The 12,772-nt window shown below is 37.9% G+C and overlaps 1 protein-coding gene across 9 annotated transcripts in view; it reads left to right on the forward strand.

Annotated features, from left to right (window-relative positions):
* THRB (thyroid hormone receptor beta) overlaps window positions 1–12,772 on the forward strand; it is a 175,881-nt gene that overhangs the window by 134,459 nt on the left and 28,650 nt on the right. Inside the window, exon 1 of one of the 9 annotated variants that reach the window (XM_065832258.2) lies at window positions 1,465–1,915. The exons of 6 other annotated variants lie outside the window; for them this stretch is intronic. In XM_065832258.2, coding sequence (XP_065688330.1) covers window positions 1,465–1,915 — 451 coding nt within the window. Of the gene's footprint in view, window positions 1–1,464; window positions 1,916–8,424; window positions 9,069–12,772 lie in introns of those variants that run through there. 2 more of the 9 variants (XM_071804945.1, XM_071804944.1) reach the window with 2 other exon arrangements.

Genomic DNA, 12,772 nt, shown 5'->3' on the forward strand with positions numbered 1-12,772 from the left:
TGAAAAAAAAAAAAAAATATATATATATATATATATATATTCTGTTCTTTTATTGTTTTTTAATTTCCTAGTATTTTCTGGGTTACTTTCACTCTTCTATTTTAAATCCAATTGTCCTCCTACAAGTGGTATTCTCCTGACATATTACCTGCATTTAGAGATAGCTTTTACTAGGAAAACCAAGTCTGAACCAAGAGCACATTTATAAAGCCAAAAGTAGGTGACTGCAAATTCTGTAGTTAACTGCCCTATGCATGGAAGTCTGTGATGCCAGATAGTTTCTGATACAAATCGTGTTATTGATGGCCATCTGAGATACAGTGAGTAGAAGGAATGGACTTGTAACCTAAAATATCAGATGAGCTCACACTCCCAGCAGAAAAAGAGGTATGCATTGGCATTTAAAATAAGATATTGAGGAAAGCTATATATACTGTCAGGGATTAACACAGGATAACAGTATTTAATGCTAACCATAATTAAGTCATCTGAATATGTCCTATATTAGCAATGTTCCATTTAAGAGATGTCTTAAGACAAAACTTTCAGAAACAGCAATAGTATGATAGATGTGGTAACTGAAATCTAAACTTGTTTTTAATAGTTTTTATCAGGAAATTACTTAGTCTGCACTTGTTTACTAATATGTATATGAATTACTGAGTGAAATATATGTAAGATTAACTCGTAGGTCCATTAAAATAGCAGAGTCTTGCTATGATTAAAACCACAGTGGATATCAATCATAAAATGTCTGGAATTTGCTATTTTTCTACATGCAAGCTAGAAAGCTATTTTGTATTTGAATTTTTATACATATAAAATAAAATAATTACTGTGGAGTATCATCTCTGATGTGTGATTTCTGCAGCATTTAGTTTTGCTACCTGAAAACAGAAAATGGGCTATATTTAGTTTTAAAGATTTATCAGCTAGTGGTATCTCAGTTTCTTCTATATAAGAATAAATAAATTTGCTTCATCATTATGACTAATCAGATCAAATCATGCAGCTTTAGTATTGTTCATTATGTGCGCACTGGACCCAGATGCCCATACTCCGGTGATAAAATTAGTGTCTGATACTCCCCATGACCACAACTTGAGAAGGGCAGTAGGTAGCACAAGCGGAAATGCTAAGCATGCCCACATAAGAATGTCACACTTAGGTAACAGAGTGTCCCTCAGGTCAGCCTACGATAAGAGCAAAGTCAAACAAGGCTGAATCCTTGATGTTTTGTGTTCTAAGTATCTGAAAATTGTTCACGACCAGCCTCGACCTACAAGACCTCAAATGATCATATGAGCAAGGCAATAAATTGGTGGTAACTTGCCCTGAGGCCCGTGTTGTAGTGGCAATGTTGTGAAAGTTACATCTAGCGTTAGCCTGTCCACATAGATCTGCCTACTTGTTCAGGCTTCACAGACAGGAAAATTTTATATTTACTCATACCGAAGGGGAGCTATGGTGGCTGAATGGGCATGGCTGAAAGGCTCCACTTCGTACCAGTGCAGTCCGGTGGAGATGCACAGGAATACCACGGCATCAGGAGAGCTGGGGAACCACTTGCTTTCCAAAACTCCACACCTGAGCAAGATCTTGGCAGTGCCAACAGCTTGTAGCAGCCCTGCAGTATTTGCCAAACATCCAGGACGTGGCCTCCTGTCATGGGACAGACTGATTCACCTTCCTGACAGAAATCAGAAATGGAATGTAGTCGGCATACCGGAAAACCGTTTGTGTAGGAAAAGACACTCCAAAAATCATGATATCCAGAGGAACGGACAGCAGCTCTTGCAATGTCGACATGCTTCAGCTTGGACTGGCACCATTTTACGGCCAGGCCATACAAAAGCAAACTTTCAAGTCATGTCAAGTGCCCAGGAATACCAAAAAGAAGAAAAAAAGTATACAGGTAACTGGCATTATTATGCAGAGCACAGCAAATGCTGTCTTAAAAAAACAACAACAACCAACCAAACAAAGCAACCAGGTTGTTGCATCTTTGTTTATAGTCAGGGCTTTGGCCATTAGTAAAAGCATTATTATGTGGGGAATGTTTTCTTGTTACCATTTTTTTTTAACAGGGATAATTGTGATTTTTAGTATTCCTTTTTATTGAATTTAGTAGCTTTCTGAAGAGCTCTGATAACAATGTGATGAGTACTTACTGAGGTTTTCTGTGTAATACTTAATATAAATTCATATCTATCCTTTAGCCCTTTAAAAATGCATTTGTCTCTCTTTTTATGGGCTTGATAAGCTGATCCAAAATATTTTCTGAACGTGACCTTTTAAAATAAAACATATATTTTATATATTAAAAATGCGAAGGCAAATTAAAGCATTCTTCTACTGCTTTCAGGGTGTTAATCTCTAACCTGCGACTGTGTTGTCTTTTCTTCTTTCTTATTATTAACCATCCCCAAAGCCTCAGTAAGTCCACATAGAGAACTCAAATAAATGGAACTTCTTGTCATGGATATTATTTGCCTCAGTAGTCAGTTGAATTAAGCATTTTCTTTCAAGTAGCTTTTTTTGTTCACATCGTTTTTGTTCACAGCATTAAAGGAATTCCTTTTAAGAATCACATTCGGTTAGGTATTGGCACAAATTTAGTGCTTAAGTTATTTTTATTCCTTTTTACACAGGGATAAGTAGTTCTTCATTGTTCTTCACCTAAAAAATAATTACTGCATATTGGAAGGGAGGGATTACAAGTTGTTTTCCTTTACTTAAGTTTGCGTCACTTCAGGAAGAAAGATTACAGTGTCAGGCAGGATATCACCTCATGAAAAAGTTAAACTGGTCTAAGTACCTGATTTCTTTAGCTTTAGTTGCTCTTTACCTCAGAGTGCCTCTTTGCTAACAGATGTCAGGTGTTGATCGCTTTAACGTCTTACTAAGGGCTGTCAGGAGGCTGCCAAACCCAGACAGTCTCACCCAAGAGTCTGTTAATTACGTTGTGTCAAACTACATTAGCTAGCTTGCTGCTCGGTTTTATTTTTGAACAAATGGAACTTTTTACCTCGCAGTTTTCATGTGGAATTGGGGTAGGGAATGACTCAGAAAAGGTACATGTTTGAAGTCTTGGTGGTTACTTTCTCAAGCGGTAAGCTGCGTGATTAACTGATGCCTGCTAACAGGGTCTTCCAATTAGGAGATATGGGGAGACTTAACAAATTAGGTTGTCTGGGTCACAGGTCTATAATTACTCTTAGCAGTATTTGCTCAGAGACTATCTTAAAAGTTGTCAAACACCATTTCAGAACTTTGTTAGCCAGTTTGTTGGCAGACCTCTCAAGGAGCAAATGCTTTCCGACAAGACTGTGTGGTACCTAAATGCGTGGAGAACAGTGCAAGGAACCAGCACAAGAAAAAGCAGGCATGAACCCTGGAACAGTCTTGATCATGAAAGAGCAAGCTCCATTCTCTTTTAACCAGATTTATTCAAGGTGTCAAATATTTTCAGGGAGAACTGGATTTGTAGTGACTCTGAATATTTAAATATAAACTATTACATTGTCACCCAAACAGACTAATGAGTCTGAAGTGTTTCAATAAAAAGCACATCACACTGGCATTTTGTGAGTCACATGCAAATTTAGTGGAGTGTTATAACCGAGGTACAGCAAGTTTTGTGAGAGAAGCAGTTTTAGAGAAAGGACTAACTTCAAACACGTTGAGAAAAGAGGTGTGCTATTGTGTAAGGTTTTCCTCAGGTTTAAGCCAGGGGCAGCTAGTTTGAAGCTTGCTGCCTCTGTTGCAAACCCAAATAAATGATTTTAATGCCAGGAAGCTTTAGCTCTTTTCCCCTCAACTGTATCACTTGCTATAATAAATATAGTGTAGACAAAATGACAATTTTTAATGTCTTCGTTTCTGAGAAATACTCCAGGAGCTGTTGAATGCTACTGTAATTTTACAGCACTAGAATTCCATAACTCTACATACTTCATTATTTAGTGACAAGTAGAGTTTTCAAAATAAGAGACAGACTATAGAAAGTTAATTTTTTGTTCTTGTAAGTGCTCAATATTATGTCAGATTCTGATGTTAGAGGTTTTCTTAGTTTAACATTAACACCCAGGAGGGTCAGGACTGATGTGAAAAGTTGATACGTAGATTCCTCGAACAGTAAGTTTGCATACTCATATTTTTGAGGAACCATTTTGAGTCCCCGATCATAGTACGTAAAGTGAACGAATAAGATAGTGCAAATGTATACATTAAAGAGAGGTGGTAACTCATCATGTCGGCAGGGAGGTAGCTATATTTGACAGATGATGTGTGTTGCAAAAGCCACATTAGTACTTCTGCTCAAAAGCTGTTATAGTTTTCAGTATATTTATGACATGACAAGATAGATACTGTCTAGGACGTGTCCCTTGTTATGTGATGTGAGTCCTGAATGTGCAGATTTGTGTTCTCCTCAAAGAGCAGTGATCTACGTTTTTTTTCCACCATAACCTTCACAGAAGTGGCTGAGAAAGTGCAGTCAACAAGATGATCTGTAAATAGGAAATACAGTGATAAATATGTGTTACAAAACTAGAAGCTGATAATACAAGAGTACATAACTGTTAAGAGTTCAGAAAGGTATGTTTAATCCTTGCAACTGTACCTTCAAATGTGCACAACTTTTTGACTGAATACTGGATTTTTATTCATCTGTGCGCAGAAAGCATGAACGCAACAACAGAAAATCCTTCCATTTGCCCTGACTAGTTTGAATGCTCTGTGATAATTCCCGCAAACTGACACTGCTGAATCTTTTATAAGTGGTGCACAAGGGCCCCTCCTGGAACACAGAGATTGCCAGGACTCTAACCAGGGGTGCACAGTTTGGGAACAATCAGGAGAATTTGGCTCTTGTGGGCAGTACACCACCTGCACAATCACCTGGGTGGTAGAGGTAGACAAGAGGAATAGGTTGTGCTGAATGACACATCTTTTTTGTTTGTAAGGGACCTTGGTTGGTTGGGTTGTTCCGTTTGGAGGATCATCCACAGGAATACTGTGTGGCCTTAAGATTTATCTGGGTTCATTTTGGTGGTGTTTGTAGCTAAGTCACAAGAGAAGTGCCTCTTAGTGGGGTGTTAGATTGTTCATAATTCAAAGTTTTAGCCAGAGTTTTTAAAACAGGAGTTGAGGCAAAGCTGCGTGGTCTGCAGCCCTCCTGCAGACACCTTCTTTCAGGCATTCTCGGCCTGACTTCTGCCCACTGCACCTACACTTCTGATTTACACCAGGGTGAGTATTTCAAAACCTTTGGGACATTCAGGATTCAAGTTCAGCAAGTAATTTCTACCTTTTTTTCATACAGTGAACTGACACCTCAAACTGTGAAGTGTTCAAACTTTGGATTCTCTGCTGCAGCAGTATCAAAATTTCTGTTTTATCACTGGCCTGTTTGCTCACACCAGAGGTTTTATTCTGCCGGTGATTCCATGTGTTCATATAATGAGACACTTGTGAACTAATAAAATTCCAAGGGTGATACTGCATTGCTGAAGGCAATGAAAGCTCAACGGAACATGATTTAAAGACTCTAGTATTCAAATCAGAATACAAGACAAAGAGAATTTGCTATGTTATTTTCTCTTCCACTTTTAGATTTTTGGTAAAGACTTCACCTAACTGTCTTTCATCAGGTGACTTATTAATTGTTCAAAGTGGTACATGAAAGGGACCTACAGGATTGGACCGTAAGAGATTAAAATGAAAATATTTCAGTTTTAATAGGGATGTTAAATCTTTGCAGGGTTTTTTGAATTGATTTGTTTCCAAGGGAACAACAATCTGCAGTGCTACAAACCTCTTTAATGGTAGCACATTACAGGTAAAGAGCACCCGTTCCCTGGCAGTATTTATAATTCTTTTTTTTGGTCAGAAAATGGTCTAATCCGTTTTTCTTTTTCTGCTTATTCTTCACAGTTTCATGTAATTTAATTTCCTTGCAGTATTACAGTAATTCTGGCAAAAATAGTAAATGTGACACATTTCTAAGCATAATTGACATAGCATTAGAAAACAAAAGATGTGTGAGGGATTTCTTTTGGAACAGAAAGTAAGTCACAGGCTGTGCCACATCGAGATGCCATATCTTCAGGTGCCATCCTGGCTGGGACAGCTCTGTCCACACACAATCTCAATTCTGTTTAGTTTTTCAGTAACAAACCTAGATCAAATTGGGGGAGAAAGAATAAGAACAGAGAAGATTCTTAGGAATTTTGACTCATCTAGCGAAACAAACCCACATGGGAAAAAATTCCCAGTAAGAATTTAAAGCCTGGTTCTCCAAAGCTTTTCTGGGTGGTGTAAAAGTATCTAGTTATTCTGCTCTGCTAAGCTGTAAAATAAAGCATCACCTCCATGCAAGCTCTCACTTAAATTCCTGTTAGCTGTACAGGAGATTGGTTTGTGATAAATGAACAACTTGTGTATTGCTCTTGTAAAATGTTTTGGGTTTTGTTTGTTTGTTTTTTCTGGGGAGCGTGGAGAGGTAAGCTTGGCAGGTTGTTTGTGTTACATTTGTACGTACTACAGTATTACCAACCGATCACACAAATGGGGATGGTTTGGGGGTTCCTTTGTGAACAGCTATGGCCAAGTTTCTGAGGAAACAGGGCATGTTTTTATGAAGTGTTGAACATCCATTCTTGAAAAATCGGATCTTGCTTAAGATATGTTTTTTGTCGCAGATAAAATCACTGTTTCAAAATCCAGATCATGGGCCTGAGTTGAAACAAAAACTAACTTTTATTGTGTACTATTTCACATTGTATTTCACAGTGCTATTTGTTGAGTTAGGCCTTTGGTAAAAACAGCGTGGAGAATGAGGTTTCATTTGTGTTTTACTTCTGTGATTTCATTAACTATTAATGTTCTTAGTGAAGTAAGATGTTAGATTAAATTATTAGAGCTGTAGCAGAAGAGGTTCATTTCAGAAGCAATTTGGTTGATTCAGTAGAATTGATCTTGATAGAGTTCATTCTGACTTACCAAATGTGTTGTTATTTTCTGAGCAAGTTAATAAAAAAATGTGTGTAAAAGATGCTTCTTTTTATAGTTAGAAGAACAAAAATTAAAAATTCAAGCATGAATTCTAATACCTCTGGTCCACAGAAGCACTTGTGCTGAATTATGTTAACCTGCAAATTAGATACTGATTGACAATGCTTCTTGTTTAGATAGGTTCTATACAGTTGTATGTTGGAAGGAGAACTTTCCTCCATTGACTCTTTGCGTTAGACTGAAACATTAAACGATACCAGATAGGGAGAAACAGGTACATGTCATGCCCGGCTCTTGCATATTTTACTGAACTTTTAAGGACCATTTGAGTGTGTGTTCATCAAGGTTGTTATATGTGTACCTAAGGTCCTACATGAAAAGGGCCAACCTCTACAGTAATCTTGGCAATCCTGTATATTGTTTAAAATGAGTGAAATAGGAAAACTAAGACCTCATTATCAAATCATAATAGTTCTGCTTCCTAGAAATAAGAACAAACGTTTAAAAGAGATACTGTCTTGTTACTGACTTCACAAGTTTTACCATATTTTATCTGTGCTCTAAAGAAAAAAACATATTTTGTCAAGTAAAAAACAAATAGTAGCTAATGTAAGTTAAAATAAAATAATTTATTTTAGGTCAAAAAAGAATGACAGATTAAGCAAGGTATATCAAACGTATTGAGGTTTGGGGTGCTTTAAGCAATTATAAGATCATATAGTTTTTGTTGTAGTGACATTGACATATTCATAGCTCGTTGGTGAGCCAAAAGGAGCAAAAACCCTCCTTACCCTACACCGTCTGTTGTTGGAAAAGATACACTTCTAAAAGTACTACGTTATGGAAACAGAAACGAAAACAAAACAGAACAGCAAAGCAATTAGCTTATTAGTAATATTTAAGCAGTGCTGTTTTTGCTGATTATATTATTTTGAAGTTTCCCACCTGTTGAACTCAATAGAAATTACCTCCTCGAATGACTGAAGTTTAGAAAAGCTGCTTTCCCGTAAATGCATTACCGGGCAGCGAGGAGGATTGTGTATGTGGGGAAGGCTGGGGAGATTCATGCATGTAATTCTGTAAACCAAAATCAATAAAGCTGATGACAGATTAAGTTGCTAAATTTTGTAAAACTAGACTACTGTTTGGGTCATCAGCACAGCACTATTGGATTTTCTATGGTTTAATGCTGAAAAACAGGATTATTGATTTTAGGATTTTCAGCGTATCCCCTCTGGGAGTTCTTAAGCAGTCTTTATAATGCTTCACACTTAAGTTGACAACTACAGTGACATAACTGTGTCCTCGCCTTAGTAATCATTTTCTAATCATATTGGAAAAGGCTGGAAGTGGTTTATAAAATGATTATTCCAGACAAACGGGGGGAACAGGAGGGTTGTCGGGTCATCGCTTCTTTGTCTGGTGGTCATTGCTACCTGCCTGCCATCTTCCCCTGGAATTAACTTACAGTCACAGATTAAGACCTTTGACTGTCATAAATCTGCTTCCCAATATGTTTGACTGGCAGGGGAGTTCACAAGCCGTCCCAATATAAATAGGATTTTAGCACATCAGGTGCTGCTCCAAAGTAAAACGGGCTGTTTCGCGGTCGACTTTTGTTGGTGTATATTCATTGCTTCTCTCCGGTTCCATGTGTATGCATGCCTGCCTGTGTATGCATGTGTGTGTGTACGTAAAGTAGCAGCTGAGATAGGGTAACAAAATGAACTACTGTATGCAAGAAATCTATGAAGTGCATCCAGCTGCCGGTAGCAACTGCTACATGCAGTCCACTGATTATTGCACATATATCGAAGATAATCAGGGTTACAGCAGTTGCGATGCTCAGGTCCTGCACAGTAACAACATATATATGGAACAGGCCTGGGCGGTGAATCAGCCTTATACCTGTAGTTACCCTGGAAACGTGTTTAAAAGCGAGTACTCTGACATGGACATGGCCCTGAATCAGTACAACCAACCTGAATATTTCACCGAAGAAAAACCTACTTTTTCTCAAGTACAGTCGCCATCGTACTCACAGAAGAAAGGTAGGGGCAATTTATTTAAATAACAACAGCAACAACAAAAATCTCTGTTTTGTTTTGGGTTTTTTTGTTTTGCTTTAAACTTACAGTTGCATCAGTTGGCTCAGATACATCTTTGAATGTGAAGGCTGCCTGTTCAAAATTGAAAGCGGCAGTAACATAGGTTGCTAGGTGATTGTAAGGTTTTCGGTGAGCAAGGAGGATTTCCAAGCACTTTTTCTTAATCTGTAAAAGACAATTTGCAAATATATTGCATGTTTTCTGCTTGCTGGGGCTGTTAAGTTCATTTGCTATTCACCAGTGAGCTCGATAAGAAAGTTTCTCTTTTGAAATGTCGTCATTATATATTCTGCATCTTAAAGCTCTGTTTCTGGTTACATACAAACAATTTGTGTGAGTCCTTGTTATCAGTAAATGTGAACTCTGTTTACTCAGCAACTCAGGCAAAATATTTAGAAAATAGGACTGTAAATATGTGTGGGAAAATGATTACATTTAATAGAGTTGCTGTCTTTTAAGTGAAAAGCATGTAGTTTATGACTATGCAAAGCAAAAAAGACTGAAAGTTCAATAATATATCTATGCAAGAAAGACTATTCTGCATCAAAAAAGTTGATCTAATCAATATGTTGGTGAGAGATAATCAGGGTGCAGTATCTGATCCCTCAGGGTTAAATCATTGCCTGTTTTTAGAATTTATTCTGTTGCCTTCCAGTAAGCAAAGCAGATATCACCTCTCAAAAAGAGCCCAGAATACCAACAAACCCTTAAAAATGTTTTTGGTGTTATTTGTTCTGAACTCAGACAAGCAATCTGATGCATACAGTATATACGTTCTCTGTGTTTCTTGAAAATCACATTGCTAAAGAATAAAAATACACAGTCTGTTGTACCAACAAAATGTCCCTTTTTGCCTAAGACCAGATTTTCTGTATGCGGTTATCCGAAACCCCAATGAATCTGGTGTAACTAGGTAGACAGAGAAAACAATGTTTACTACTTTTAAAGTGGCTTTGGAGTAAAAAGTAGACTGTTTAATCTTATTAACAACATGGACAACTGAAATATTTTCCTTTGTGCAGGCAATATTCGTTAGCAATTTGTTCAAGAAATCTATATGTTCAGTAGAAAAAGTCTTTATTTCTATACTTTGAATAGCATTGTATTTCATAATAAATGAAATATTTTTTAAAATCCTGTTCTAGAAAACTGTGGGAACTTGATCAAATTGTAGATGAAATGTAGTTGTGGGTAATGTCTGTTTTTGTATTGTGCAATATTTTAAATTCCCTTTAAGGCTATTTGTCTGCTATTGGGTTTTATATAATGAATTTATAACTTGTAGACTTTTCCTATGTCTTATTTTTGATTAAAGAAAAACAGAGCTCAGGGTTAACTTAGAGAAAACAGAGACTTGCTGTTGCAAAGTCAGTGAAGGAATACCTCATTCATAATATTCCTTCACTGACATCTGCTCTGTATAAAGTTTTTGCACTCATTTGGTTCAAAGCACACAGAGTTGTTTTTAAAAACTGCTTGTCTGCCCTGTTATTGTACTACCTCAGTTTCACTAAGAAATGGCAGTAAATTCTGGTGGAAGCAGGCTCTCAAGCCGGCTTTTAATTGATCATTCACGGAGACTGAGCACTGTGCTTTGGGATTCTTTAGAGCCTTATTACTGCGATAATCAATAAAAAGTTGCATCCCGTCTGTCAAACCTTTGCAAATGCTGAGTTTGTTAAGCAGAAGAGATCTAAACTGTGTGGGACATGTGCGTCTTCTCTTTTTTTGTTGTTTTTAATTTCCATCTTTTAACCAAGCTATCGTAAAACTAACGAATCTTTTAATCCTGTCCTAAGAACAGAAGGCTCTACACAGGGCATGTGTGTCTGCATTGATCCAAAATTGATTTTGGGGGGGACGAGGGAGTTTCTTAGAGAAGCCTTGGTAATAGCCCATTAAAGCAAAATTAAGTCCCGAAGCAGGTGTTCATGACGAGTCTTGATTGTTGCAGTTGCTGTTTCTGTTAGTCCCCTGAAATTTGTAGTAATCTCAATAATATGCTCTTCAAATCGGATTGTACTTTACAGTAGCACATGGAGTCTTTTCCTATCAAAACTTTTTGCTACTTATTAAATGGTTAAAGTCTTCTTTTCCCTCTTGGAAGAAAAAAAAATCCATGTTTTAGATGCTGAAAAAATTGTCATTTCTGAAGGGAAGTTTGAATACTTCTCTATCTTTGTGTCACTTTAAAAGAATTCAGAAAATAACTTTAAAACACAGGAACCAAAGACACCAACAACATGTCATTAAAGGAAAAAAAAAAAATTATTTAGAAAGTGTAGCCAGTTATTCTAAATTATAAGAAAGCACTTAAGCTGCTCCAGTTATTACAGTACATTAAAAACTATTATTTCCTCATTATCTGTCACAAATTCTGAAGAAAGACTTGAACTTTAAAGGAAAAAATTGTGCTTCAGAAAATCAAGAGATGGAGGTGGGGTTTTAGCTTTGCATCTGCTGTTGCTCCGTTCTCCTTTGTGCCGTAGTGCGCGCTGTTAGAAGGCAGCAGCACAATATTCCTGCAAGAACCTACTGGTTTATGAAGGAAGCCCTTTAGGATCTGATCCTGCCATAGGAGACAGGCAACCAGATACACATGGTTTTCTACACGGGGCTGTGAAATGTGATGAGCAGAACAGGGCTGATCATCATGAGAACGAGGTGCTGTTCCCAGTTCTGTCCCAGAGTGGTTAAAGTGGAATATTTTTCCCCACTTAGGGTGCTGCTGGCCGTAGGATGGGTGATGGTCCCAGGGAGCCGGTGCCACCCTGCCCTTGCACAGAGGCTGAGCAGCTTGGCTAAAGTGTCCCCACATCTCCTCACAGCACCTGTACAGCAAGGAGGAGCACCCAGTGACAGGGTAGGGGCACTGCAGTTAGGCAAGTACAAAAGAAATCCCTCCAGAGGTCTGGAAACCTCAGTATCTACCTGTTTGGTGCGTGCGCTGTGGTTTGGCCAGTTGGACAACATGTGAAGTAGGTGTGCGAAATTAAAACTGTAGTGAGAGTTGGCTTTCATTTCCCTTTGCAGAGTCCCTTCCTTGACAAAGTTAACAAAAGATGCCCTCGGGTGTCTCTGAAGTTAGACTTTAACTTCAGGGTCTGCGAGGGCGGACCAGGAGTAACCAGAGGCTGCCCCAAAAAACAAGGGTTTGTAGGTGGGAATTCTGGAGTCGGGCTGTAGCAGCGCCAGCTCCTCAGCCCTGCATCTCACCTTGCTTCCCAGGTACAAGGTGAGGTTAATGCTGTCTTTATAAGGGTTCTTGGTATGGTGGGAGAATGGGGCTTTGAAAGTGATTATTTTTGTTATTATTGTAATTGTAATTGTCATTATTATTTCCCTTTGTATTTGCTCAGGCAATTTACATGCAGCTGAGAATATGTAGCGTAGAACTGCCAGAGTACACGACTGAATTAGCCCAAACTGAGATCTCAGCGGTGTGAAAACATCAGGATACTTTGTGAATAGCTAAAGAAATGCAACATGGAGGTTATGTCGAAAAGTTTTCTCATCAGTGCAGGGAGTATGTGTGCATATAATCAATTTACATGAACACTGAGCATTTGTCATCTTTGGCCTTTGCAGCAGAGCAACTCCCAGTATGATAACAATTATTTGGGACCTAAAAATGATTAATTTTGCTC

The sequence above is a fragment of the Patagioenas fasciata genome, chromosome 2 (assembly GCF_037038585.1).
Source record: "Patagioenas fasciata isolate bPatFas1 chromosome 2, bPatFas1.hap1, whole genome shotgun sequence".
Classification (NCBI taxonomy): Eukaryota; Metazoa; Chordata; class Aves; order Columbiformes; family Columbidae; genus Patagioenas; species Patagioenas fasciata.